The sequence below is a fragment of the Aotus nancymaae genome, unplaced genomic scaffold (assembly GCF_030222135.1).
Source record: "Aotus nancymaae isolate 86718 unplaced genomic scaffold, 86718_ANA_hifiasm-v0.15.2.pri h1tg000011l, whole genome shotgun sequence".
NCBI classification, from domain to species: Eukaryota; Metazoa; Chordata; class Mammalia; order Primates; family Aotidae; genus Aotus; species Aotus nancymaae.
In genome coordinates this window covers 47,809,693-47,834,799 of record NW_026988422.1, presented here as the reverse complement: position 1 = coordinate 47,834,799, position 25,107 = coordinate 47,809,693, and the positions used below count along the sequence as shown (strand labels likewise).

Sequence of the window (25,107 nt, the reverse complement as noted above, 5' to 3'; positions counted from 1 at the left end):
CGAGTTCACTGTAATTTTTGAAAATGGCTCTCCTTCTGGAGAGAATTTTCATGTAGAACCTATAGCTTCTTTAGAATTACAGACATTAACCAGCAAAACAGAAAATCACAAAAGAAAAATAGATGTACTAACTGCCCAATTTTATTTTACTTATTTTTTTGAGACTCTAGCTTGGTCACCCAGGCTGAGTGCAGTGGCGCCATCTTGACTCACTATAACTTCCGCCACCCAGGTTCAAGTGATTCTTGTGTCTCAGCCTCCTGAGTAGCTGGGATTACAAGCATGCACCAATACAACCAGCTAATTTTTTTTGTATTTTTAGTAGAGCTAAGGTTTTGCCACATTGGCCAGGCTGGTGTCTACTTCCTGGCCTCAAGTGATCCACCCGCCTTGGCCTCCCAAAATGCTGGGCTTATAGGTGTGAGCCCCAGCACCCAGTCACTAACTACCCAATTTTTAAAACTTACTATGCGCAAATCAACACTTGTGGTAAGCTGCATCTGAAGATCTTCAAAGTCATGTAGTTTTGTCTCCACATCACTCGCTTCTGAAGAGTTTTCTTCTCTTTGCTTCTCAATAGCAGTCACAGCTCTAATACTACACACTTCTGCCCAAACTTGCTCCTGAAATCCTTTACAATTGTCCTTTTCATTTTGAATATGTTTAATTTCCAAATTTATAAGTAAAGGCTGCTGTAACTGAGATTTTATCTGATTTAAAACATGAAAGGAAGTTTCCAGTTTGTCCTGAAAATTCTTTTCAGCCATTTCTTTTGGTGGGAGATCTAATACCATGTTTTGGAGAACTCTGTATAACTTATCATTTTCTTCTGCATTCAGCTTTATTTGTAGTATTTCTTTCTCTTTGAATGAGTCATCAAAGGTCTTATTATCATTTAATTTCTTTATTATCTCTTCACATAAACACTTGGCTTTCTCGATTCTCTGACTTAAAATTTGTGCATTGAGCAGTCTGCTTTCTGGAGAGCTATCAAGAGCGTTTAGTACTACTTCAGTCATTTTCTTAATTTGCAAATCAATAGCTCTCATTTCACTTAGCAATGCCTGATATTTGCCATGTTCTTCCTCAAATGTGTCCAACTGCTTAATTTTTTCTTCAAGTTCCTTTTCTTTTTCAAATACTTGGGTTTGTAATTGGTCAAGTTGTGAAAAATCCCAGTTTAGTCCAATAAAGTCAAACACTTTTTTAAGTTTCAGTACCTGTAAGATGCTACACCTAATATCAGTGAGTCTGTCTTTAAGATTACAGATCTCCTCTTTAACACCTGTATTTACCTCTTGATTAAGTAGAAGTTCATTGCGTTGTATACTGTCAACCTCCTCCTGAAGCACTAATGTTTTTTCATGGAATTCTCTGCAAAAATTTATCTTGTGTTCTACTTCATTACATTTATTCTGAATGAATCTTTGTGTTCTGTTGGTCCTATTCTTAAGATTTTTCAATTGATCATCCAGAAATAATCTTTCAAACACATTTAGTTCCTCATAGATGTTTGTTAGTTCCTGAAGATATGTTGAGATTACATTGTCAATTTCTTGCAATTCCTTCTGAGATTCCTTCAGAGTAACATGGTGATGTTTTAGTTCAGCTTCTGTGGCAGTTGTCTCCACCTTGGGAGTTACCAGTGTTTCACTTTCTTGAGCCATAAGTTGAAACTTCCTTATTATTGCAAAAAAATTGCTTCTTTCTTCCAACTTAAATTCTAACTGCTGTGATCTTTGAGTTGATTTTAAGACCAGAATTTGGTATTGATTCCGTAAGTCCTCTAGGGTACTATTTAAATCACTGCCCTCACAGGTTGTAAGGCTAGGAACCTTATCTTTGACCTCTTCAGCCAACGATTCCACAGCCTGCTGCCTATCTAGAATGCCATCATGTGTCACTTTGCATTTTCTGATCTGTGAAAGAATGTCATCTGGCAGAAGGGAAATGGAGGGAATAAGTTCACCCAACAAATTCTTGGCCCATAAGATGGTCTCTTTCATCTTGTTCCTTATGTCACACTTCTTAATCTGATTTTCTGCTTCTAAGTTTAACGGCTCCAATGTTTCCCATTGTTTCTTCAAGTTATTTATTCCATCCTCCAAAATCTTCTTTTCTTTTTCTCCCCAAATCCTCTTCATCTGAAATTCAGCTTGTCCCTTTAAAATAGAAAATCCATGCTTGGCAGCCTGGAGGTCAGTGGTCAAGGCAATCATGCGTTGGTTCCCTGCCTGTTCTTCTGGAGACTTCAGCCTTAACTGCAGATGTTGCTGCTGTTGTTGTAGAGAAATCTCAGTGTCCCGTATCTTGTTCATGAGAGATGTAAACTCGCCATATTCCACTACCTGCTGAGAATACTTCTTTTGAATCTGTTGTTCCACCTGTTCCCAACCATGTTCAAGTTGCTTAATCTGGCTTTCCAACAATTTCTTATCCATGTCAGTCACATGGTTTGATAAATTCTCCCATTTGATTTTCAAGTTACCTAAAGAATCTTTTTCTTTTTCTATGGATGCTATGAATTTTTTAATTTTGTCCAGGTATGTTACACTGTCCAGTGGTCCTCTAGAAAAAGAATACAAATAGAACTTGTTAATATTTAATGCTTATTCTACATCAAAACGTGGATAAATATCATTAGAAGAAACTAATTCTGCTCTAAATTCAAAGAAAAAATTAGGCTGTCTATAAAAAAATATCTATCCTTAAAATAAAAATCAGAATCTTGTTTACTGTGGCTTTTAATTAATATTGAAAACTCACTTATAAATTACTTTGAGTGAGAAAAGAAAAGAAAAGGAGTATCATAAAAATGAATTACCACAGGAAAAAATGAAGAGTGAAGGGAAGAATGTACATAAAAATATTTTGTAAACTGTAAAGTATTTGTATAAAGGTTAGTCTAGGACTGAGAGATATTACCATAATATCCAACCACTTTGTCATCTTTCCAACAAAGGGAAAGATACTGACTAAAAAGCTGCAATCATCAAGCTAAACTAAATTGTTTCCTTAAGGGATATTACAGAAAGCAAACCCCATTTAGATCTAAGTATAACATAAACTTTTTTTTTTTTTTAAGACAGTTTCGCTCTGTCACCTAGGCTAGAATGCAGTGGGGTGATCTCAGCTCACTGCAACCTCCGCCTCCCAGGTTCAAGTGATTCTCCTGCGTTAGCCTTCTGAATAGCTAGAATTACAGGTGTGTGCCATGATGCCTGGCTAATTTTTTCTGTATTTTTAGTAGAGACAGGGTTTCACCATGTTGGCCAAGCTGGTCTCAAACTCCTGGCCCCAAGTGATCCACCTGCCTCATCCTCCCAAAGTGATGGGATTACAGGTGTGAGCAACCATGTCTGGCCTAAAATAAACATTTTTAATAATGAGAAAATATTTAGATACTAAGACTACATCTAATACCATTTACCATCATTTTCAAAGCCAAAAGGAGTGCATAAATTTTAAAAGAAAACATTGCAATACGTATATATTGAATATATACCAAACTATTTAACTAATTATGCTGACACTAAACAATTATATATGTTTCTCTCCCCTGCCCACAGTTTAGAAGAAATTCTTTTTTTTTTTTTTTCTGAGATGGAGACTCATTCTGTTGCCCAGCCTGGAGTGCACTGGCACAAGCTCAGCCCACTGCAATATTCACCTGCTGGGTTCAAGTGTTTCTCCTGCCTCAGCCTCCCAAGTATCTGGGATTACAGGTGCATGCCACCACGCCCAGTTAATTTTTGTATTTTTAGTAGAGACAGGGATTTTACTATGTTGGCCAGACTGGTCTCGAACTCCTGACCTCAGGTTATCCACCTGCCTCGGCCTCCCAGAGTGCTGGGATTATAGGCATGAGCCACCGTGCCTGGCCTAAGAATAAGGGTTTTTTTTTTGTTTTTTTTTTTTAAAGATGGGGTTTCACCATGATGGCCAGGCTGGTCTTGAACTCCTGACCTCAGGTGATCCACCCACCTTGGCCTCCCAAAGTGCTAGGATCACAGGCGTGAGCCACTGTGCCCGGCCTAGAAGAAATTCTTGACAAAAATAATACTGAATTCCATAGAATGTAAATCTATTTTGTAGATATTTACAGTGTGAATTGTTTCATAAATTACTATGTAAAACATATGCAGTAATAAAAATTATTTTTTTGCATGAAACCAATGGTTTCCTTAAATGGCTTCTACTAAGGTCTGAATGTATGTCCCTTAAAATTCATATTTTGAAACCTAATCACCAATGTAATGGCACTAAGAATTAGGACCTTCGGGGAGTGATTAAGTCATGAGGGTGAAGCCCCTATGAATAAGAGTAGAGCCCTTAGAAAAGCGACTCCAGAGAGCTGCATTGCTCTTGCTACATGTGAGGCCACAGCTAAGATGTGCCACCTGTGAACTAGAGAGCAGGCCCTCGTTAGGTACTGAAACTTCTGTTGCCTTGATCTTGTACTTCCCGCCCTCCAGAACAGTAAGAAATAATTTTCTGTTTTTTATAAGCCACTTATTCTGCAGTATTTTGTTACAGCAGTCCAAAAAAAGACAGCATCCATATGAAATAAATTTCAATACTGTAGTTTTAAAGTCATAATACCCTTTCACAATGTAAACTCTTAAAACTCTGGGCCTGTCCAAAGTGGTAGATGATTGTGCTTGAATAAAAAGAATCCAAGTCGTAAATTCTTACACTTACACTTTTAGGCTTTCCTTATCTGTCAACAAGGCTTTCATTGAGGATTCAACTGCAGCAAGGTGTTCCTGAAAATCTCTGAGGAGACAATATTGGCTTTCTTTGTTTTTCTTCAAAGTAATAAGTGCCTGAAGCAAATTGTCCAAGTGCTGTGCTGAATATCCTGCATCGTGGAGACCCAAGGCCCCAGTTTCTGTTTTGTTGAGACATTCCGTTTGTTCTAGTGGCTCAAGGGCTGCTTTCTTTGCTTCCAACTGGGTATATAATTCCTAAAAATAAGTCACGCAAATCAGTCAATAAACACTCACTTACTTGTGCATTATTTCATTCATCTTCTTTCCTCTTTCTTTGAGATAACACTCTTTTGTCAAGAGAGGTTTTACATATTTCATTTGCACATAGGGTAACTACAGTCGTAACTTTTAAAAATTATTATTACTATTATTTTGTCACCCAGGATAGTGTGCAGGTTGCAATCATAGCTCACTGTAACCTCAAATTCTTGGGCTCAGGTCTCCTACCTCAGCATCTTAAGTAGCTAGGACTACAGGTGCACACCACCACACCCAGATAACTTTTTTATTTTTATTTTTGTAGAGCTGAGAGTCTTGCTATGTTGCCCAGGCTGGTCTTGAACTCCTGGCCTCGAGCAATCTTCCTACCTTAGCCTCCCAAAGGACTAGGATGACAGGCATGAGCCACCATATCCCTAACATTTAAAAGGTTTTTCTTCCCAAAAATCACATTAAAATTTAGTATAAAATTCACCACTGGTCCAGCATTTAATGTCAATAAGATCACTCTACTCTCTTAAAGGGTTCTGCAATATCGAAAGGAAGATTCATCTTATTTTTATTATTTACATACGTCACCCATCTTTCCTATTTTAGATGCATGTTTACTGTTGTGGAAACTTGGCTAAAATTGTATGGACAGTTTATAGTTTCCTTTTGGTTTTTTTTTTTTTAGAGACAGGATCTCACTCTGTCATCTAGGCTGGAGTGCAGTGGCATAATTACAGCTCACTGCAACCTTGAACTCCTGGGTTCAAGTGATTCTCCTATCTCAGCCTCCTGAGTAGCTGAAACTACAGGCACATGCCATCTCACCTAAGTAATTTTTGTATTTTTTTTGGTGGAAATGGGGTTTCGCAATGTTGCCCAGGCTGGTCTCCAACTGCTGGACTCAGGCAATCCTTCCACCTCAGCCTCCCAAAGTGCTGGTATAGCAGACATGGGCCACCATGGCTGGCCACAATTTCGCTTTTTAGAACATAGCCATATGTTGTATTTTTTGACTACTTTATATAGCTGGAAGCATATAAATACACAAACCTAACTATGTAAACACAGATGTAAAAACAAAGGAGGAGGATGCTCATAACACTGATTGTTAGGAGAAATACACTTGTCAGAATCAGAAGAATATATGTGAGTAACAATAGGAATGATGGCAAGTCAGTATCTCCAAATTTTGTCACTAAGTTTTTAGGAACTTTGTGAAATAGAAAGAAGACTAATGTTCATTAAACTCTTCTACTTTCTAAATGGAAAGATTTATATAACTTACTTCATACATAATTATACAGTTACCAAATTGATCATCAGGCAAAGGTTAAATAAGACTTTTCACTCTGTACAAGCAAGATTTGGCAATTAAAATATATTGTATTGCAATGGATAAATGATGCAATCATCCGGTCAGTGTTTTTCAGGTTTCCATACCTTTATTTCTTCTAATTGTTCATTTCTTAACATAATATCTAATTCTAAAGGTTGATTTTGCAGCTCATTGACTTTCTGCTCATCTTCAGTGTTTTTCATGGTTTCTTGAACATTGAGAGAAAGTTGTTTTGACATAACCGTTTCCACAGCTGAATCCTGAAAATATAAAAAGATTAATTGCTGAATAGTCTACCTTCCAAATAAATAACTTTTATTTTTCTTGACAAAAACATTCCAGTTTCTTCTATTTACTTGGATTATAGACTTTAAAAGTGTATTTGGGCACTACAAAAGATGATTTTTTCATACAACACGCCTATGTCGGTATTACCCCAAGATGAAACCTTTTTTGACAAAGTAGTATAGGATATAGCATAACTCAAATGAATATTGAAGCAAAATCTATAGTCTTAAAGACAGAAAAATGATACTTAAAACAGAAGTGTATGCTTTAGTGTTCATCAGGATACAGTGGGCAGGGCAAACAACAGGCATTTATTGTTACCTACTGGTAGATTAAAATAAGTGGCTAGATGGAGGTAACACCAAGGATTCATGATATTAATTATAGCAACAGGAGACAGCCAAATGCCTAGGCAGATAGGGGCAGGTCCCCAGTGAAACCCAGCCTCCATGCCAAAGACAATTTAAAGCCTGAAAGCCAAACTGCAAGTTAATTCCTAGGACCAGATTGATAACTTGTCTTCCTGTTTGGTGCACTTTCCTCTGACTGATCCCCATCCTTCCCCTATTTTACATATACCTACCCTTTCCTAATTGGTTTTCCACACTTTTATGCTCACCTTTGAGTGGTGTCACTTTAAACTTTTTTGGATAATTACAAACCAATCAGCACGCACTCCCTATCTTGTGCCTATAAAGACCCCAGACTCAGTCAGTAGAGGAGGAGATGGCCTGATTTCAGTGAAGAGAAAACCTGATTTCAGGGAAAACAACCTGCCCTTCCCCCATCCCCTCTCCAGCTCCCCTCCCCACTGATAGCCATTTTCATCACTCAATAAAATTCTTTGCCTTAACCATCTTTCAATTGTCCACGTGACCTCATTCTTCCTGGATGCTGGATAAGAACTCAGGACCTACCAAATGTAGGTACCCAGAAAAGCTGTTACACCAGTCCTTTGCCTTTGCTGGTGGAGGGCAGCTGCCCCACACAACGAGGCAAGGGGCCAAATGAACTACTAACACACTGCCATCTGCGGACGGCAGAACTAAAGGAGTGCTGTAACACCCTCTCTAGGGCTTCGGGGTCACGAGCACCCTCAGTCAGGTACCGCCATGTTCCCCTAAAGGCGACATGCCTAGTCTGGCTGCAGGCCCTGCACAGAACTTGCTCCTGTCTTGGCACACAGAGTAGCTGGCTATATCCTATGCTCACTTGCTCACATGCTCCCTCCTACAAGGAGCCAGGTAAACAGGGCACTCCTTTTATGAGCATGGTTAAGGGGCTGAGAAAAATCCTGCATCATTAAGAATAAATTGGCTAGGTGCAGTGGCTCATGCCTGTAATCCCAGCACTTTGGGAGGCTGAGGTAGGTGGAATGCTTGATCTCAGGAGTTCACCATGGGCAACATGGTGAAAACCCATCTGTACAAAAATTAGCTCAGTGTGGTAGCATGCTCCTGTAATCCCAGCTACTCAGGAGGCTGAGGTGCGAGGATCACTTGAGCCCAGGAGGCTGAGGCTACAGTGAGCCATGATTGCGCCACTGCATTCCAGCCTGGGTGACAGTGAGACCCTGTCTCAAAAGCATTTTTATTTCAAAAACAAAGAAAGAATAAATTATGTCTTAAGTCAATCCGTAGTAAGAATTCAAACCTCGGTAAGACACAACAAGTTATATACAAGATAATTTGACTTTTTCTGAAAGTTTTTTTTTTTTTTTTTTTTTTTTGAGACGGAGTTTCGCTCTTGTTGCCCAGGTTGGAGTGCAATGGTGCGATCTCGGCTCACCACAACCTCCGCCTCCTGGGTTCAGGCAATTCTCCTGCCTCAGCCTCTTGAGTAGCTGGGATTACAGGCGTGTACCACCATGCCCAGCTAATTTTTTGTATTTTTAGTAGAGATGGGGTTTCACCATGTTGACCAGGATGGTCTCAATCTCTTGACCTCGTGATCCACCCACCTCAGCCTCTGAAAGTTTTAAGAACTTGAGGTTCTCAGTAGGACACAGAGAGACAATGCATCTGCATTCACTTGCTTATTCTTTCAATAAATATTTGTGGAGCCCTGAGATATACCAAGCACCATGGCAGTAATTTTAAAAGATGTCGACTGTTTTGCTAAGGTACTTGTTCTTATTTTCAGGTTACTTTATAAATGAAAAATCATTTAATTGTGCTACATACTTTCATGTTCGTAGAATCTTTGAGGTATCAAATCTGTGAATAAAACATGACCACATCCCCAAACAAAGTAGAAAGTATTGTCTTAAAAATACTGTCTAGATAGTAATATAAGATGTTAACGATAGGGGAAACTGGGTGCAGGGGCATAAAGGAACTTTTTGTATTATTGCTGCAACTTCTCTGTAGCTGTAAAACTATTCTAAAATTAAAAGTTCATTTAAATAAAACAAATCCTTTCTGGAGCTTCACCAGTTCTAACTGGAAAGATAATTCAGCTGTCCAGGATTACTGGTTGTGAAGTACTTAATTGGCATTTAGCATGAGTCACTTCTAAAAGGCCGCAAATGACTGAAATAACTTTGCAAATTTCCTCCAGTTCCAACAATGTATTCATGCAAACTGTGGTGAAAATCTACACCGAGGGCTGCAGCACCTCACGGGGGAAAGATCCAAGAATACTGTGAGAAGAAGAGAGGTGCCACACCTCAGGGTTCACTGGCCAGCACTGCTTTCTGCCTATGAGCCACCGTCATATGAGTTAGACAGCTGTCTCCTTTCTATCTGATGGTTACTATTTCTTAGAGGACTCCCCAGAAATATGGCTGGGGCCCAAGAGAGCCTGCACTAAAGGCCTGGATACTGGACCTAAAGAACACTTTATCTGTTACTGACCAGCTAGTAAGATTGTGGAACCCTTGGTCTCTCTTATCTGATGATCCAGTGCCTGAGGACTATGGTTACACAGCAAAAAAGCAACATTTCTAATGACTGCCTTTAGTAGTCAGAAAAAGGATTCTCGAAAACCTGAAATTATCCCCAAAAGATCAATTGTTTACTAACTCCAAAAGCCATGTTTCTAACTTGGCAGAAAAGCCAACAGAATCCCTTAGACTAATATTTCAAATGTAAAAGGAAACATTCCTTTGCTTGTAGCAGGGAGGTTGGAACACACTTCAGGTCCTCATAGGCTCCTGGAATGATGGATTCTTTTATCAACAGGCGTCCTTTGCTCACCACCATGTGCTCCATTTTATCTTTACTTTGCAGGCTCATTTGAAACATTTTATTTTAAAATATAAAATATTTCATATGAACTTAAAAGAATAAAATATAGCTCTATCAGTCCATTTTCACGCTGCTGGTAAAGACATACCTGAGACTGGGCAATTTACAAAAGAAAGAGGTTTAATTGGACTTACAGTTCCATGTGGCTGTGGAAGCCTCACTATTATGGTGGAAGGCAAGGAGGAACAAGTCACATCTTACGTGGATGGCAGCAGGCAAAGAGAGAGGTTGTGTAGAAAAACTCTCATTTTTTAAAAACCATCAGATTTCATGAGACTCACTATCACAAGAACAGCCCAGGAAAGACCCACCCTCATAATTCAATCATCTTCAGTTGGGTTCCTCCCACAACACATGGGAATTGTGGGAGTTACAATTCAAGATGAGATTTGGGTGGGGACACAGCCACACCATATCATTTAGCCCCTGGCCCCTCTAAATCTTATATCATCATATTTCAAAACCAATCATGCCTTCCCAACAGTCTCCCAAAACCTTAACTCACTTCAGCATTAACCCAAAAGTCCACAGTACAAAGTGTCTTTATCTGAGACAAAGCAAGTCCATTCTGCCTAGAGCCTGTACAATCAAAAGCAAGCCAGTTACTTTCTAGATACAATAAGGGAACAGGTATTGGATAAATACAGCCATTCCAAATGGGAGAAATCAGCCAAAACAAAGGGGTTACAGGCCCCACGCAAGTCCAAAATTCAGCAGTGTAGTCAAATTTTAAAGCTCCAAAATGATCTCTTTTGACTCCAGGTCTCACATCCAGGTCGCACTGATGCAAGGGGTGGGTTCCCATGGTCTTGGGCAGCTCTGCCCCAATGGCTTTCTGGGGTACAACCTCCCTCTCAGCTGTTTTTATGGGCTGGCATTGAGTGCCTGCAGATTTTCCAGGCAAGCGGTGCTAGCTGTCGGTGGATCTACCATTCTGAGGTCTGGAGGACGGTGGCCCTCTTCTCACTGCTCCACCAGGCAGTGCCCCAGTAGGGACTCTGTGTGGAGGGTCCAACACCACCTTTCCCTTCCATACTTCCCTAGCAGAGGTTCTCTGTGGGGGCCCCGCCCCTGCAGCAAACTTCTGCCTTGGCATCCAGGTGTTTTCATACATCTTCTGAAATCTAGGCAGAGGTTCCCAAACCTCAGTTCTTCACTTCTGTGCACCCAAAGGCTCAACACCACATGGAAGCTGTCAAGGCTTGGTGCTTACACACTCTGAAGCCACAGCCTGAGCTGTACCTTGGCTCCTTATAGTCAAGGATGGAGCAGCTGAGAAGCAGAGTACCCAGTCCCTAGACTGCACACAGCACAAGGACTCTGGGCCCAGCCCACACACCATTTTTTTTTCCCTAGGCCTCTGGGCCTGTGATGAGAGGGGCTGCTGTTAAGACCTCTGACATGCCCTGGAGACATTTTCCCCATTGTCTTGGGGATTAACATTGGGCTACTCATTCGTTATGCAAATTTCTTCAGCCGGCTTGAATTCCTCCTCAGAAAATGTTTTTTTTTCTTTTCTATCACATTGTCAAACTGAAAATTTTCCTAACTTTTATGCTCTGCTTCCCTTATAAAACTGAATGTCTTTAACAACACCCAAGTCACCTCTTAAATGCTTTGCTGCTTAGAAATTCCTTCCGCCAGATACCCTAAATCATCTCTCTCAAGTTCAAAGTTTCACAAATCTCTAGGTCAGGGACAAAATGCCACCAGTCTCTTTGCTAAAATACAAGAGTCACCTTTGCTCCAGTTCCCAACAAGTTCCTCATCTCCGTCTGAGACCACCTCAGCCTGGAACTTATTGTTCATATTGCTATCAGGCTTTTAGTCAAAACCATTCAACAAGTCTCTGGGAAGTTCCAAACTTTCCCACATTTTCCTGTTTTCTTCTAAGCCCTCAAAATTGTTCCAATCTCTACCTGTTACCCAGTTCCAAAGTTGCTTCCATATTTTTGGGTATCTTTTCAGCAACGCCCCACTCTACTGGTACCAATTTTCAGAATCAGTTTTCAGGCTGCTGATAAAGACATACTTGAGACTGAGCAATTTACAAAAGAAAGGTTTAACTGGACTTACAGTTCCACATGGCTGGGGAGGCCCCGCAATCATTGTGGAAGGCAAGGAGGAGCAAGTCACGTCTTACATGGATGGCAGCTGGCAAAAAGAGAGGTGCGGACAAACTCCCATTTTTCAAAACCATCTGATTTCATTAGACTCATTTACTATGATGAGAACAGTACAGGCAAAAACCTACCCCCACAATTCAATCACCTCCCACCAGGTTCCTCCCACAACACATGGGAATTGTGGAAGTTACAATTCAGAATGAAATTTGGGTGAGGACACAACCAAACCATATCAATAACAGACATACATTACTGACCACACAAATTTAAAGTGATATAACTTTCTGTATTAAAAAAGTAATTTAAAACCCAACCTCTATCCCTTTCCAACTCTTCCTCTCCAAAACCAACCAATGTTCTAAAGTCTACACACACACTTTTATGCTTTCACTACTTATGTTAGTATTCATGTAACATTGCTTTATGTGTTTTAATTCTTACTGAAATAGAATCATGGATGTATCATGTCATAACTTGTTGTTTTTCCACTCAGCAGTATGTTTGGAGGTTTACCCATGTTGACATATAAATCTAGCTCATTACACTGAATGAATATGAATTTTTCACGTTAGACTACTGTGGACAACAACATTGTTTCCACCTTTTCATGTAATAGATACTGCTGTGATATATACCCTTGTACAGTTCCTCTTGTGCATTTGTGGAGCTCCTCAGGATATCTACACAGAGCTAAAATTACTGCTAGTAGTGTGCTTCCTTTGACTCTCAATAGATAGTTAACTGATTTATTCTCCACACTGAATTACTATTTATATTCCTACCAGCATAGTGAAAGAGTTCATATTTCCTTTTTTTTTTAAAAAAAAAAAAAAAACAGGGTCTTTCTCTGCCACCCAGGCTGGAGTGCAATGGTGTGAACATGGCTCACTGCAGCCTCAATCTCCTGGGTTCAAGTGATCCTTCTGCTTCAGTCTCCCAAGGGACTATAGACATATACCACCACATCCAGCTAATTTTAAACTAGAGATGGGGTCTTCCATGCTACTCAGGCTGGTCTTGAACTCCTGGGCTCAAGCTATACTTCTGCCTCAACCTCCAAAAGTGCTGGGATTACAGGCATGAGCCAGAGCGCCTGGCCTGAGCTACTCTTCATATGTTCACTGGACATGAAAGTCCTGCCTTTTGGCTTTTTTTGTATTCTGGATGTAAATCTTCTAATAGTTATATGCATTGTCATTATCTTTCAGTAGATTGTCTTTAAACTTTATGTATGACGTCTTTTGTTGAGCAAGAGGTTACTGTTTTAATCTAGTCAAAATTTCTCTCTCTTTTCCTGTTTAGGCTTCTGGTTTTAGGGCCTGTTTAAGAAAGTTTTCTATGCCCCAAGATTACAAAAACCATTCTTTTATATTCACTTGTAAAGATTTAGAGTTTTTCTCTTCACATTTAAGCTTTTCTCTAGCATATTTTTGTTTGAAGTTTGAGATAGGCAAACTTTCGGTCTTTGTCTGAAAATGTATTTTGCCTCATTCTAGAATGATAATTCAGCTAGGTTGACAGCTCCTTGAAGATCTTATTTGCATTGCCTTCTTACTTTCCATGTTGAGAAATTTATTATTGACATACTCGTTTTATTAGAGGTAACATTTTTCTGTAGTTTGGCTCTGGTGTTTTACTAGTTTAACTACAATGCATTTGGATAAGAATTTATTTTTATTTAGTCTGTTCAAGGCTCTCTGTACTTCTTGAAACAAGATTCATTTTTTCTCAATTTTGGAAAATGTGAAGTTTTGCCTTTCCTCCAATCTCTCTATTCTCTCCTCCTAAAGCTCTTATCAGAAATGTGTTCAATCACTGCAGTACAGCCTCTGGCTCTCGTAAAACTCCTTCCTATTTTCTGTTTTTTTAAACCTCACCTCTACAGTAGGGGGTACATCTCTTTATAGATGTTGGATTTGGTGATAATTTTCTCAGTCATATATTCTAAGTCTCTTCAGACTATGTCAAATTTGCTGCTTAATTTGGTCAAAGCAATGGGCACTTAATGACTTGTTTTGTTAAAGTCCCTTATGATTCTTTCTCAAATCTGTCCTTTTGTTCTCAAAGTACTGTATTCTTTCCTTATGATTTCAGTTTCTTCTTTTTTTAAAATCACTAATCAATTTAAACATGTTATGGTAAAATATCTTTCATTTTGCTGCATTATCTCACTTTCTTAGTGAATTCTCTCGTTTGATGGGATGAGTACTCCTCCTTGTGGTAAAGTGTTCCTCTGTGTTATCTATTTATTTATTTATTCATTCATTCATTCTTACTAATTATTTGTTATCAGACTTTTCTTTTTTTAACTTACTTGTGGGAATCTCTTTGGCCTGACTGGTAGGTAGGTAGGCAGGTAGGTAGATAGACAGACAGATTAGAGACCAATTTTCATGTTAATTTCTTGGCTAGACCTGCTCCACAATGCAATTAGTGTAAATTTAGACTCAAAACCTGCATGGGGTTGGTTTAGGTTTCTCATGCAAGACCTCTTATTTCCATTTTTAACTGGAAAATGAAGCTTCCTAGTCTTCTCTCTCTGGCTTGAGATTTTCCTGGTCTATTTTTCCCCAAAGGTACAAGATTTTCAAGGACCCATGTCTATTGTGGAGTATCTACCAACGTGCAGCCTCTCATTGAGCCCCCACAAATTCTAAGCCCCTGGACATCTAATTCTTTCCCTTCTCCCCTACTCCTGAATTTTCTCTATTTAAAAAAGAAATTATGGTTAGCATAAACTCAAGACAAAGTACAATTTTAAACAGTGCACTAAGGCATACATACTGAACTTCTGAGCACAAATAAAATGTTCGAAGTTCATAATAAATTTAAAGTGGAAAATGACCATTCTATCAAAGCATGGTTGGGTTATATTGCCAACAACGTTTACTCTTTGTTTTTAAAATGTTGCTTTTTTTCAAACACATACCTTTACTTTCATTTGGGTCTGTTTGAAAAAGAATAGAAGGTGATAAGAATATCATCAACTCTTCCTAAGGGCAAGACCATGACAGTTTCATCTTTACATCCCAAGTCACAAAGTTAACATTCCACTTCAGCATTAAAAACACTGAGCTCTAAATGACCGAGCATGGACTCCAGCTTGGCAAACATGTTAGCACAGTCACAAGAGGCAAGTCAGTTACAGCTTCACCATCCCTTTTCCCTTTCAGGGGCTATAGCCCATGGCTATGGTAACTTTGTCACAGGCAGAAACCTAAATCTAATACTTGTAACCTGGCAACAGTGGGGCAGAGTGTTATGCCAGCTCTAGATGACGTATTTCTTTTTTCTCTAAAGCTTTACAATATAAAGCAGTGGAAAACAACTCTTTGCATAAGCATACATCACCGCTAGAGGCAAACCCAAAAGCCAGATCAACATAATCTCAGAGGCTGCCCATTTCTTAGTATAACATCTAAAATGTTAATGTGACCCATAAGGCACAGTCAGCCACACCTACCTCTCAGGCCTCATCTATGTCACTCTCCTCTGCCACCTGCCTCCTGTGTTGCAGCCACCGTGCCCTGAGTCTGCTTCTGAAACTCCTCATGCTCTCTCCCACCACAGGAGGAAATAACATTTCTGTTAAAAATGCTCCCCACACCCAGCCCTGAGCTCACTAACTCCAACTGACACTTCCAGTCTCCGTTCCAATGTTGCTTCCTGGGAGCTCTCTCTGACCCTACAGTTTAGGTCAGATTCCTTGGTTAAAGACTATCACGGAACTGGGTTCCTTCCTTCGGCTCCTGTAATTAGATTCTCATTGGTAGAATTAGTTGATTAATATGTATCCCCCCATCTAGACTAGAAACTCTATGAGAACAGAGACCACGTCTACGTACGAATCCTCATTGCCTACTCAATAAATTTAAACTGAGTAGATGTACAGATGAATTAAAACCAGAGGATTTAAATCAGAGTTAGAATTTTATTTAGTCTTCCATTTCCAAATATTAATAATATGTTTGTCTTTGGCCTGTGGGTGAGAGGGAAAAAATTTTTTTAAAAAATTGTTTTATGTATGGGTTATAGAGTAAAATGGAAAGAAACTGAGGACCTGTCAATCTAGCAGTTATTGACCAGACATCTGTAAAGAATGACAGAAACAGGGTGGCCAGGTGTGGTGGTTCACACCTGTAATTCCAGCACTTTGGGAGGCCAAGATGGGAGGGAGGATTGCCTTAGCCCAGGAGTTTGAGACCAGCCTGGGAAACATGGCGAAACCCAGTCTCTACCAAAATTACAAAAATTAGCTGGGCATTGTGGTACACGCCTGTAGTCCTAGCTACTCAGGAGACTAAGGCAGGAGGATGGCTTAAGGCTAGGAACTCAAGGCTGCAGTAAGTTATGACTGTAGTATCCCTACACTCCAGCCTGGGTGACAGAGCCGACCCTGTCTCTAAAATTCAAAAAAAATAAATAAAAGATGCCTAGGTTCTAGTCCCAGCTCTGCTGGACTTCAGTTCCCTCACCTGAAATACAAGGGTGAGGTTAGACAATTTCTAAGGTCTCTTTCAGCCTGAGATTTTACAACTTTGGAGCATGTTCTCAAAAGCACGTTGTCTATAGATGGCAAAAAAACATGCACTATTTAAGTTGGTTATCCCATTAAAGAATAAATTTTGGATTGTGAAAATACTTCTGAAGTAAGATGCAAGATTTGCATATTGGCCAGAAAGGGCAAAGTAGGACACTGTAGTTGACACACAGTCCAACTATGTGCTCTGTTACAACTTTTTTTTTTCTAGTGAGTTAACAGGATAAACAACACCAGAAATAGACATAATTCATCCCAGGACTGAAAACTCTCCAGTAAGTAGGTTCCTTCTCATTCAAGTTCTGACTCCAGGCTTTGTTCCGGCTCACTCACCCACAGCTAGAGCTTTGCACATTTTGCCTGTATGCGTGATCATCTACCTTCCAAGATTTATCTACAAATGCCTTCTTAAACATCAAATTAGAAATGCTCAGAAACTTCTGAAAAGAACAAAAAACAATTCAGAAATGCCAACAATTATGCCAATGATAAGGAAATTAAAAAAGTAATTACAGACAAAAGGATTTGAGTTTTAAATAGCAAGTATGTCACGTAGGCTGCTATTCTGGAAGGATGGGGCAAGAAAGAGCATTTGATACCAGTTAAGATGTAATGCTGCATTATGCTTTTTAGAAAAAAAATAATAAATTAGAAATGTATGAGTTTCCCTGTTTTTCCTCTTTATCATTTCCCTTTATGGGCACATAAAATCCTAAGACATTAGACAGTCTTCACTTTTTACCATATCCTAATCTGTTGCTTCACTTAACCTGTATAGAAAGAAGGAAACGGAAGGTCGTTCTGCCTACTCATGTGTAAAAACTCAGAAATTCGCAACTATAACAATATGCAGAATGGTACTGAATCATAAGCACAGACACCCATCATACTGAATTTTGCAACTTCTTTTGCTTCTAGGTCTGCCTGAACACTTCCGATAATAAAGAAAAGGCCAACCAAAGGTCCAGATCTACAAAAATCACCTGAAATTCATCTGAAATGAAATTCTTGGCAATGGATTCAAATATATACTTGCTATGATGGCAAGTTTTGAAAACTGCAATCACACTTTGAACAAAACGCTAAGATTAATGACATTTATTAAAGAAAAAGTACAAGAAATAAAAACTTGCTAAAAAGTCTTCTGGAGACTATTTAAAATAATCTAATAAAAAGCCTCTCTGGATTCCAAAAAAGGCATGTGAAGTGAGTATTAATTAGCTATTTAACTTGTGTTAGATTTTAAGCTGTGATAATTATATCCTCATATTCTAGCAGAATGACTAGCACAAAATAGCTCTTAAGAAGTGTTTTTAATGACTGAAGTGCTTATTTTCACTATCACAATGAATTTACTTTAATCAAATTTATAATTCAGTAAACTATGCCTTTATGTGTTCTATGTATTCATTATATTGAGAATCAAGCTTAAGTCATTTACAGTTATGTCATTTGTCACATTATACATGTACTTTATTTGGATGAGCATAAATCTGATCTCTTTTGCTAGTTGTTGTTCAACCTTAAAACTGCTCCTGACCTTAACAGACGGTTATATAATATTATATACGCTAACATTACATAAAAGTAAACACAGCCAGTACTCAGAGAAAATAAGCCACACAGATACAGAAAAAGAGTCATGTTACAAAAGAAAAAGAAACAAAATGTTGCTAGAGAATAAAAACTAGTTATCTGTATCCAGACTTATGAAAATTATTTGAGGACTTCAATTCCTCCAATTGCCCTGAAAAAAACAATCATTTAAATGAAGTATCACAAACTATCAATAATTCTTATCATTCAAGGTTAAGTAAAAGTTAAATACATTTGTATCATAAACTCTTATAATTCAAGGTTATAATTCAATAATTCTTATAATTCAAGGTTAAATAAAAGCTTAACAAATTTTTAGACCGAACACAGTGGCTCACACCTGTAATCCCAGCACTTTGGGAGGCTGAGGCGGGTGGATCACGAGGTAAGGAGATCGAGACCATCCTGGCTAACATGGTGAAACCGTCTCTACTAAAAATACCAAAAATTAGCCAGAGGTGGTGGCATGGGCCTGTAGTCCCAGCTACTTGGGAGACTGAGGCAGGAGAAATGCTTGAACCTGGGAGGCAGAGGTTGCAGTGAGCCGAGGTCATGCCACCGCACTCCAGCCTGGGCTGTAGTGAGACTCTGTCTCAAAAATAAATAAATAAATAAATTTCTAAACCTTTTTAAATTTTTATTTTATTTTCAGACAGGGTCTTGCTTTGTCACCCAGGCTGAAGTGCAGTGGCACAATCTCAGCTCACTACAGTCTCGACCTCCTGGGCTCAGCAATTCTCCTACCTCAACCTCCCAAGTAGCTGGGACTACAGGCACGCATCACCACCTTCAGCTAATTTCTGTATTTTTTTTGTAGAGATTGGGTTTCACCATGTTGCCCAGGCTGGTCTCGAACTCCTGGGCTAAAGCAATCTACCCATCTCGGCCTCCCCAAGTGCTGAAATTACGGCTGTGAGCCTGGGCAAAAACAATTCTTATTTTTAGATTACAATCTTTACATAGTTCTCAATATACTCTATTGAATTTTGGGGGTTCACAGTCAAAATGGATTTGGGAAGTTAGTTTAAAAGTTGTTAGGCAAGTAACTGCCTTTAGCAAGATCATCTGTTAGGACTGTGCCCTCTTGTACAACCTATTTCATAAAAAACACTCAGGTATTTTTCCTTTTTGACTTTATCTATCACTTTATTTAATTAGAGACAGGGTGTTGCTCTGTTGCCCAGGCTGAAGTGCAGTGATGAAATCATGGCTCACTGCAACCTCAACCTTTGGGGCTCATACGATCCTCCCACCTCAGCCTCTTAAATAGCTGGGACCACAGGTGCAAGCCACCATGCCCAGCTAATTTTTAAATTTTTTGTAGAGATGGGATCTCCCTATGCTGCCCAGACTTATCTCAAACTCCTGGGCTCAACTGATATTCCTGCTTCAGCCCCGCAAAGTGCTGGGATTACTGGTGTGAGCCACTAAGTCTTGCCTATCTATTGCTATTTAAATACTGTTTTAAAAGTTTCTTCACACATAAAACATCAAGAGCCTCACGCACTGATCCCTTAACCCTCTAAGACATATTTGCTTTTTTAAAGAATTAGAGAAACCTTGTCTCTACAAAAAATACAAAATTAGCCAGGCATGGTGGTTGCATGCCTGTAATCCCAGCTACTCGGGAGGCTGCGGCAGGAGAATCGCTTGAACCCGGCAAGCAGAGGTTGTAGGGAGGTGGAGGTTGCAGTGAGCTGAGATCACGCCATTGCACTCCAGCTGGGCAATAAGAGCAAAATTCGGTCTCAAAAAAAAAGAAAAAAAAGTTAGACAAAGGGTCTTACTCTGTTGCAGAGGGTGGAGTACAATGGTGCAATCACAGCTCATTATAACCTCAAATTCCTGGACTCAAGTGTTCCCCCATCTCAGCCTCCGAAGAAGCTGGGATAGCAGACGTGCACTATCATGTCCAGTTATTAATATTATTACTTTTTGGTAGAGACAGGGGTCTTGCTTTGTTGCCCAGCCTGGTCTTAAGGGATCCTCCAAGGCCTCTCAAAGTGCTAGGATTACAGACGTTAGCCACCATGCCCAGCCTGACACATTTCCTTAGCAATATCTAACACCGTGGAATTTGTTTAAAAAACTTTCCTCATAGAGAGATGCTCCATCGGCATTTAACATTGTTTTACGTATTTTTAGAAAATCCTGCATGGTTCCTTTAATTTTCCATGCATTTCTGTTTCAGGGAGACAATAAAAGTGGATCTTTGCTCTCTTCATTCCTGTTGATAACTTATTCCCTAAAGAGCTGATGGGAACTCATACCTGAATGTTCTACCCTTGCTATTGTCTCACTGGACCCTGACTGTGAGAAGCTGCCTGCCAGAGAGATCCTCTCAAATACTGGATCTCTGTGTGATTCACATTTCAATCTGTTACCTATGAAAAAGCACTTTAGGAGCCACAAGAAATGTACCCATGTGATTGTTTATAGTGAAAACAAGAAAACTCTTCTTTCTTCTCCCCAGGCAAAACTAGGAGCCTAAAAGTTGCTATCCTCACACTAAATGATCTAAAAACAGAGGGTTAACATAAGAAAAAGATAAGATACTATCCTTTCCAAAAGTCTCTGATTTCATTATGAAATCAACCCCCCAAAAATTGGGATCTTTGGACTTTTTTCCTGAGAAAATAGGTAAAGCACATTTTCTTTTCTTTCACCTTTTCTAATTTGCCTTTGTGCTCTTGACCCAAGAAACAGTATCTGATTACCTATCAGAGAGAATAATAAACCTAAATTGATGACTGACGTTTTAACAGACAGAACAGTAATATTTCACCACTAAAATCCTGAACAATTTTCTAAGAGCTCTTTTTACAAGCAGGCTTCATAAATAGCCAGGACATTGAGGATTTAATTATGGTATCAGAATGCTTGATTCACGACCCTCTTTTCAGAGCCAAATACCTCTTCATTCTCAGACTCACTGTCTTGAAAGTGCAATCACAAGCACTTACCTTGTTTATTTCCCAGTCTTCCTCCAACTTTTCCATTGCAGCTGATCCCTGAGTAGACTCCCGCACATCAGAAGTGGCCTGCTTCTCTCTGCCTGGCAGGGTAAACTTTTCTTTCTTTTCTGATGAGCATTTTGATTTAAGAATGCTGTTGAGACAATATTCCATCTCCTGCTTAGCAGATTCAAGTCTGTTTTCCAAATCTTTTTGTTTATACTTAAGTGATTTTATATCGTCCTTAATAATCTTCTGCCCCACTGAAGATGTATTTTGCTTGACGGATTTTGCTAAAGCTAAAATCTTCTTTAATGTGCCATCTTGTAAACTGAGTCTATTCTCTAGTTCCTGTGAGTGGAGAAAAGATTGTTATATCTCCATTCAATAGCCACAAAAGTTAGTTGACTTCTGTAAATCAGAGCACTCTTGCTTCACCAGTGGAAAATGTGAACTTAACAACTCACATCACTTAGAAGAAACTTGGGCAAAATTTAAACCAATGTTGCATCTTGGATCAAATTCTCAAATAGGTATTTTAAGATACTAGAATGTTTGTAACAAGCAATTTAGAAAATTATAATAGCACAGTTCTTAGAACACAGGAAGCAATCAAGCAATCAATAGATATTCGTTGAATATGTATGTTTTGTTCAAGATATATCTTTGTCATATAATCAAAACACTAAATAATAGGTGCCTACTATGTGCAACGTATTAAAAAGAATAGAAGAATCATTTGGAATGTATCTACCTGAATCTAATGCTAATATTTACAATTCAGAGCAAAACTTGGTGTTGATGAGAAATTAATCTATCTAGTGTACTATCTTAAATATAGCAGAAGCTCAATCAATATTTAGTAAATACATAAACAAATAAGATGACTGATTTTAAAACCCTAGACTCAAAAGGAATTTGATGTACTGTAGCAGCTACTTTGAAACAGAATAAATCTAGGTAAACTTTGTATGATTTATCAGTCATTATCCTAATCGGTTACACAAGAAGCATTCACTCAACCATTCATTCATCCAATTAACAGCCACATATTAGGATAGGTTTTGAAGTTACATAAAGGAGTAACAAACAGGCTTTTCAAGGTCCTACAGTCTAGTGGGTAAAACCGTCTCTGAGGGCCTACCATGTAAGGGTTAATTCAAATTATAAATTGATTTGTCCACTAAAGAAAGACATACTCATTTATTATGATTGGTCAGAGCATTAATTACCTAAGAGTCATCTGAATAGCAGTGGAATTTCTGATAGAGGACACTGATTAATCAAGTTCTAATAATGCTGATTTTTTAAAATGTCTATCATGTCTGGACACTGTTTAGTACCTGCAGTTTCTGCAATTTTTCCTCAACTGCTATTTGATCCACAGGCTTATCAGAAAAAGTGATAAATTCCTTGGAGAAATTGTCCAGTGTGGTGTTCAGGTCTGTGACGCAAACCTGGTATGAATCATGTTCTCGTACATGACCTTCCAAGTTTTGCACAGAATCCTAAAAAAAAAGCCATAGAAAATTTACAAATTATTTCTGATATTTTTCACTCTGAAAATAATTAAATGACTAATAAATACCTGTTTACACGTTTCATCTTGAAACAGGAATATGGCTATAAATTATCCAGAGTTCTTAAGGAAAGATTTTAGAGTTTGAGATATTTCACTGCAAAGTCACCCCCCCACAAAAATAACTCTTACTGAAAACGATTTGTTTTTTCCATGCTTCTTTGCTTGCATTTCCCCTTCATGAAGATAATTTGTCAAAATGTTTATAAAATGAAATAGCTACAAATTATATCATTAAATCCCAAACATTCATAATAAAGCAACTTCCTTAATTATCCTTTGCACTAAAACCAACTACCAATTTCCACTCTGGAAAATGAGACCATATGAGATCAAACTAACCTCAGATTTGTGTCTTAAGAATCAAACTCCAAACTGTGTGTTAGGAAAATGCAATCCTAACTCAAAAGTAAAACCACCTTTAGTTTCTCTCCCTGGGATAGAAAAACACAATGCCCATACCTGATCAAAAAGCTGCAACCACTAAACTAAACATTTTACAGAAAACAGGTGTATCTTTTTTTTTTTGAGACAGAGTTTCGCTCTTGTTACCCAGGCTGGAGTGCAATGGCGCGATCTCGGCTCACCGCAACCTCCGCCTCCTGGGTTCAGGCTATTCTCCTGCCTCAGCCTCCTGAGTAGCTGGGATTACAGGCATGCGCCACCGTGCCCAGCTAATTTTTTGTATTTTTAGTAGAGACGGGGTTTCACCTTGTTGACCAGGATGGTCTCGATCTCTTGACCTTGTGATCCACCCGCCTCGGCCTCCCAAAGTTCTGGGATTACAGGCATGAGCCACCGTGCCTGGCCTACCTCGTCATTATTTTACTAAAGATTGTGCAGAAAGATGTGAGGGAGGGGCATTGATAAGAAAGTGGATATAAGATAACGGAAGCAAACTACTAACAACAGACGACGGATGGATGGGTAATATTGACACTGTGACTTTCACAGAGATGCCTGAAAAATCTTAACCATTCTACACCTGAAGAGGGGAGGTTTGATGAGAATATAATACCATCACCAAATAATACACTAGTAAGATGAGCTGGATTTATTCCTCTATCCTTGCAAGTTAGGATTTTCATCTAAAAATGATAAATTAGGAGTTGGGTGTGGTGGCTCGCGCCTATAATCCGAGCTACTCCAGAGGCTGAAACAGGAGGATCATACGAAGGCAGAAGGTCTAGACCAGCTTGGACAACAAAGCAAGACCCCATTTCTACAAAAATAAAAAAATTCTCGGGGTATGGTGACATATGCCTCCACTCCCTGCTACTATGTAGGCTGAGGTGGGAGGATCACTTGAGCCTAGGAGTTTGAGGCTGCAGTGAACTTTGATTGCACCACTGCACTCTAGCCTAAGTGACAGAGCAAGACACTGTCTCTAAAAATAAAAATAAAAAAAAATACATAAATAAATAAGATCAATTAAATTAGAAGACCCTTAGTTTGCAAAAGAAAAACAACAGGCCAGGTGTGGTGGCCCACGCCTGTAGTCCCAGCACTTTGGGAGGCCAAGGCAGGAGGATCGCTTGAGCCCAGGAGTTCAGGACCAGCCCAGGCAGGCAACATTGCAAAATCCCATCTTAAAAAAAAATAAAAAATGAGCCAGGTATACTGGCATGTGCCTGTAGTCTCAACTACTCAGGAGGCTGAGGTGGGTGGATCACCTGAGCCCACAAAGGATGACACTGCAGTGAGCTGAGATCATGCCACTGGACTCCAGCCTGGGCACAGAGTGAGACCCCATTTCAAAAAAATTAAATAAAATAAAAAGAACAACAACAGAAAGTTCCACATATATCTTGCATACTTATGTATAATTAGGACAATCATTTAAAGCATTATTTTGACCACCTCACCTGCAGTTGTTGAAGAAGACTTTCGTGTAGATGCTTTATTTCCAGCCAAGGCTCTTCACTGAAGCTGGGATTTTTAGTGCACTCCAAGAGGTAATTACCTTGAGATTTTAACTCCTTTAGCAAGGATGTCAAATCTTGTGCTTTCTTGAGGAATTTCTTATAAATCTTTAACTGAGCTTTCTTCTCCTGCAGCCCATGTTGTAGAGCAAAGCCTGCTTCCTGTTTCTTCTTCAGTTCTGTGAGCATCAATCTCAGATCCTCCTTACTTTGTAAATATTTTTCTCCTTCTAGTAGAAGCTTTTCTTGATGGCTAAATTTCACAAAATATTTTACAAATGAAATGACATTTAGCAAAATGAACTAGCATTTTGCATATTATAATGTAGCATACATCCTAATAAAAATCAAAATAACACTATTATAAATTGTTCCCAGAGATTCTTGATATTAGAACATTCTAAATAACACTGTTTAGCTCAGAAACCAAGACAGAAATTATCTGAGTATTAATAAAAATAATTATTTTCTGTTACATAATTTGACCAGAGAACATTTCATAATTTAGATTTCAAACAAGTCCCAACAGTTTCTAT

At 38.9% G+C, this 25,107-nt stretch overlaps 1 protein-coding gene across 1 annotated transcript in view; it reads right to left on the bottom strand.

Moving 5' to 3' along the window:
• Positions 1-25,107, bottom strand: part of SYNE2 (spectrin repeat containing nuclear envelope protein 2) — a 330,936-nt gene that overhangs the window by 177,156 nt on the left and 128,673 nt on the right. Inside the window, exons 43-48 of the mRNA XM_064374927.1 lie at positions 24,515-24,824; positions 22,414-22,578; positions 21,080-21,421; positions 6,423-6,578; positions 4,702-4,967; positions 468-2,568 (exon numbers count right to left, since the gene is read on the bottom strand). Coding sequence (XP_064230997.1) covers positions 468-2,568; positions 4,702-4,967; positions 6,423-6,578; positions 21,080-21,421; positions 22,414-22,578; positions 24,515-24,824 — 3,340 coding nt within the window. The remainder of the gene's footprint in view (positions 1-467; positions 2,569-4,701; positions 4,968-6,422; positions 6,579-21,079; positions 21,422-22,413; positions 22,579-24,514; positions 24,825-25,107) is intronic.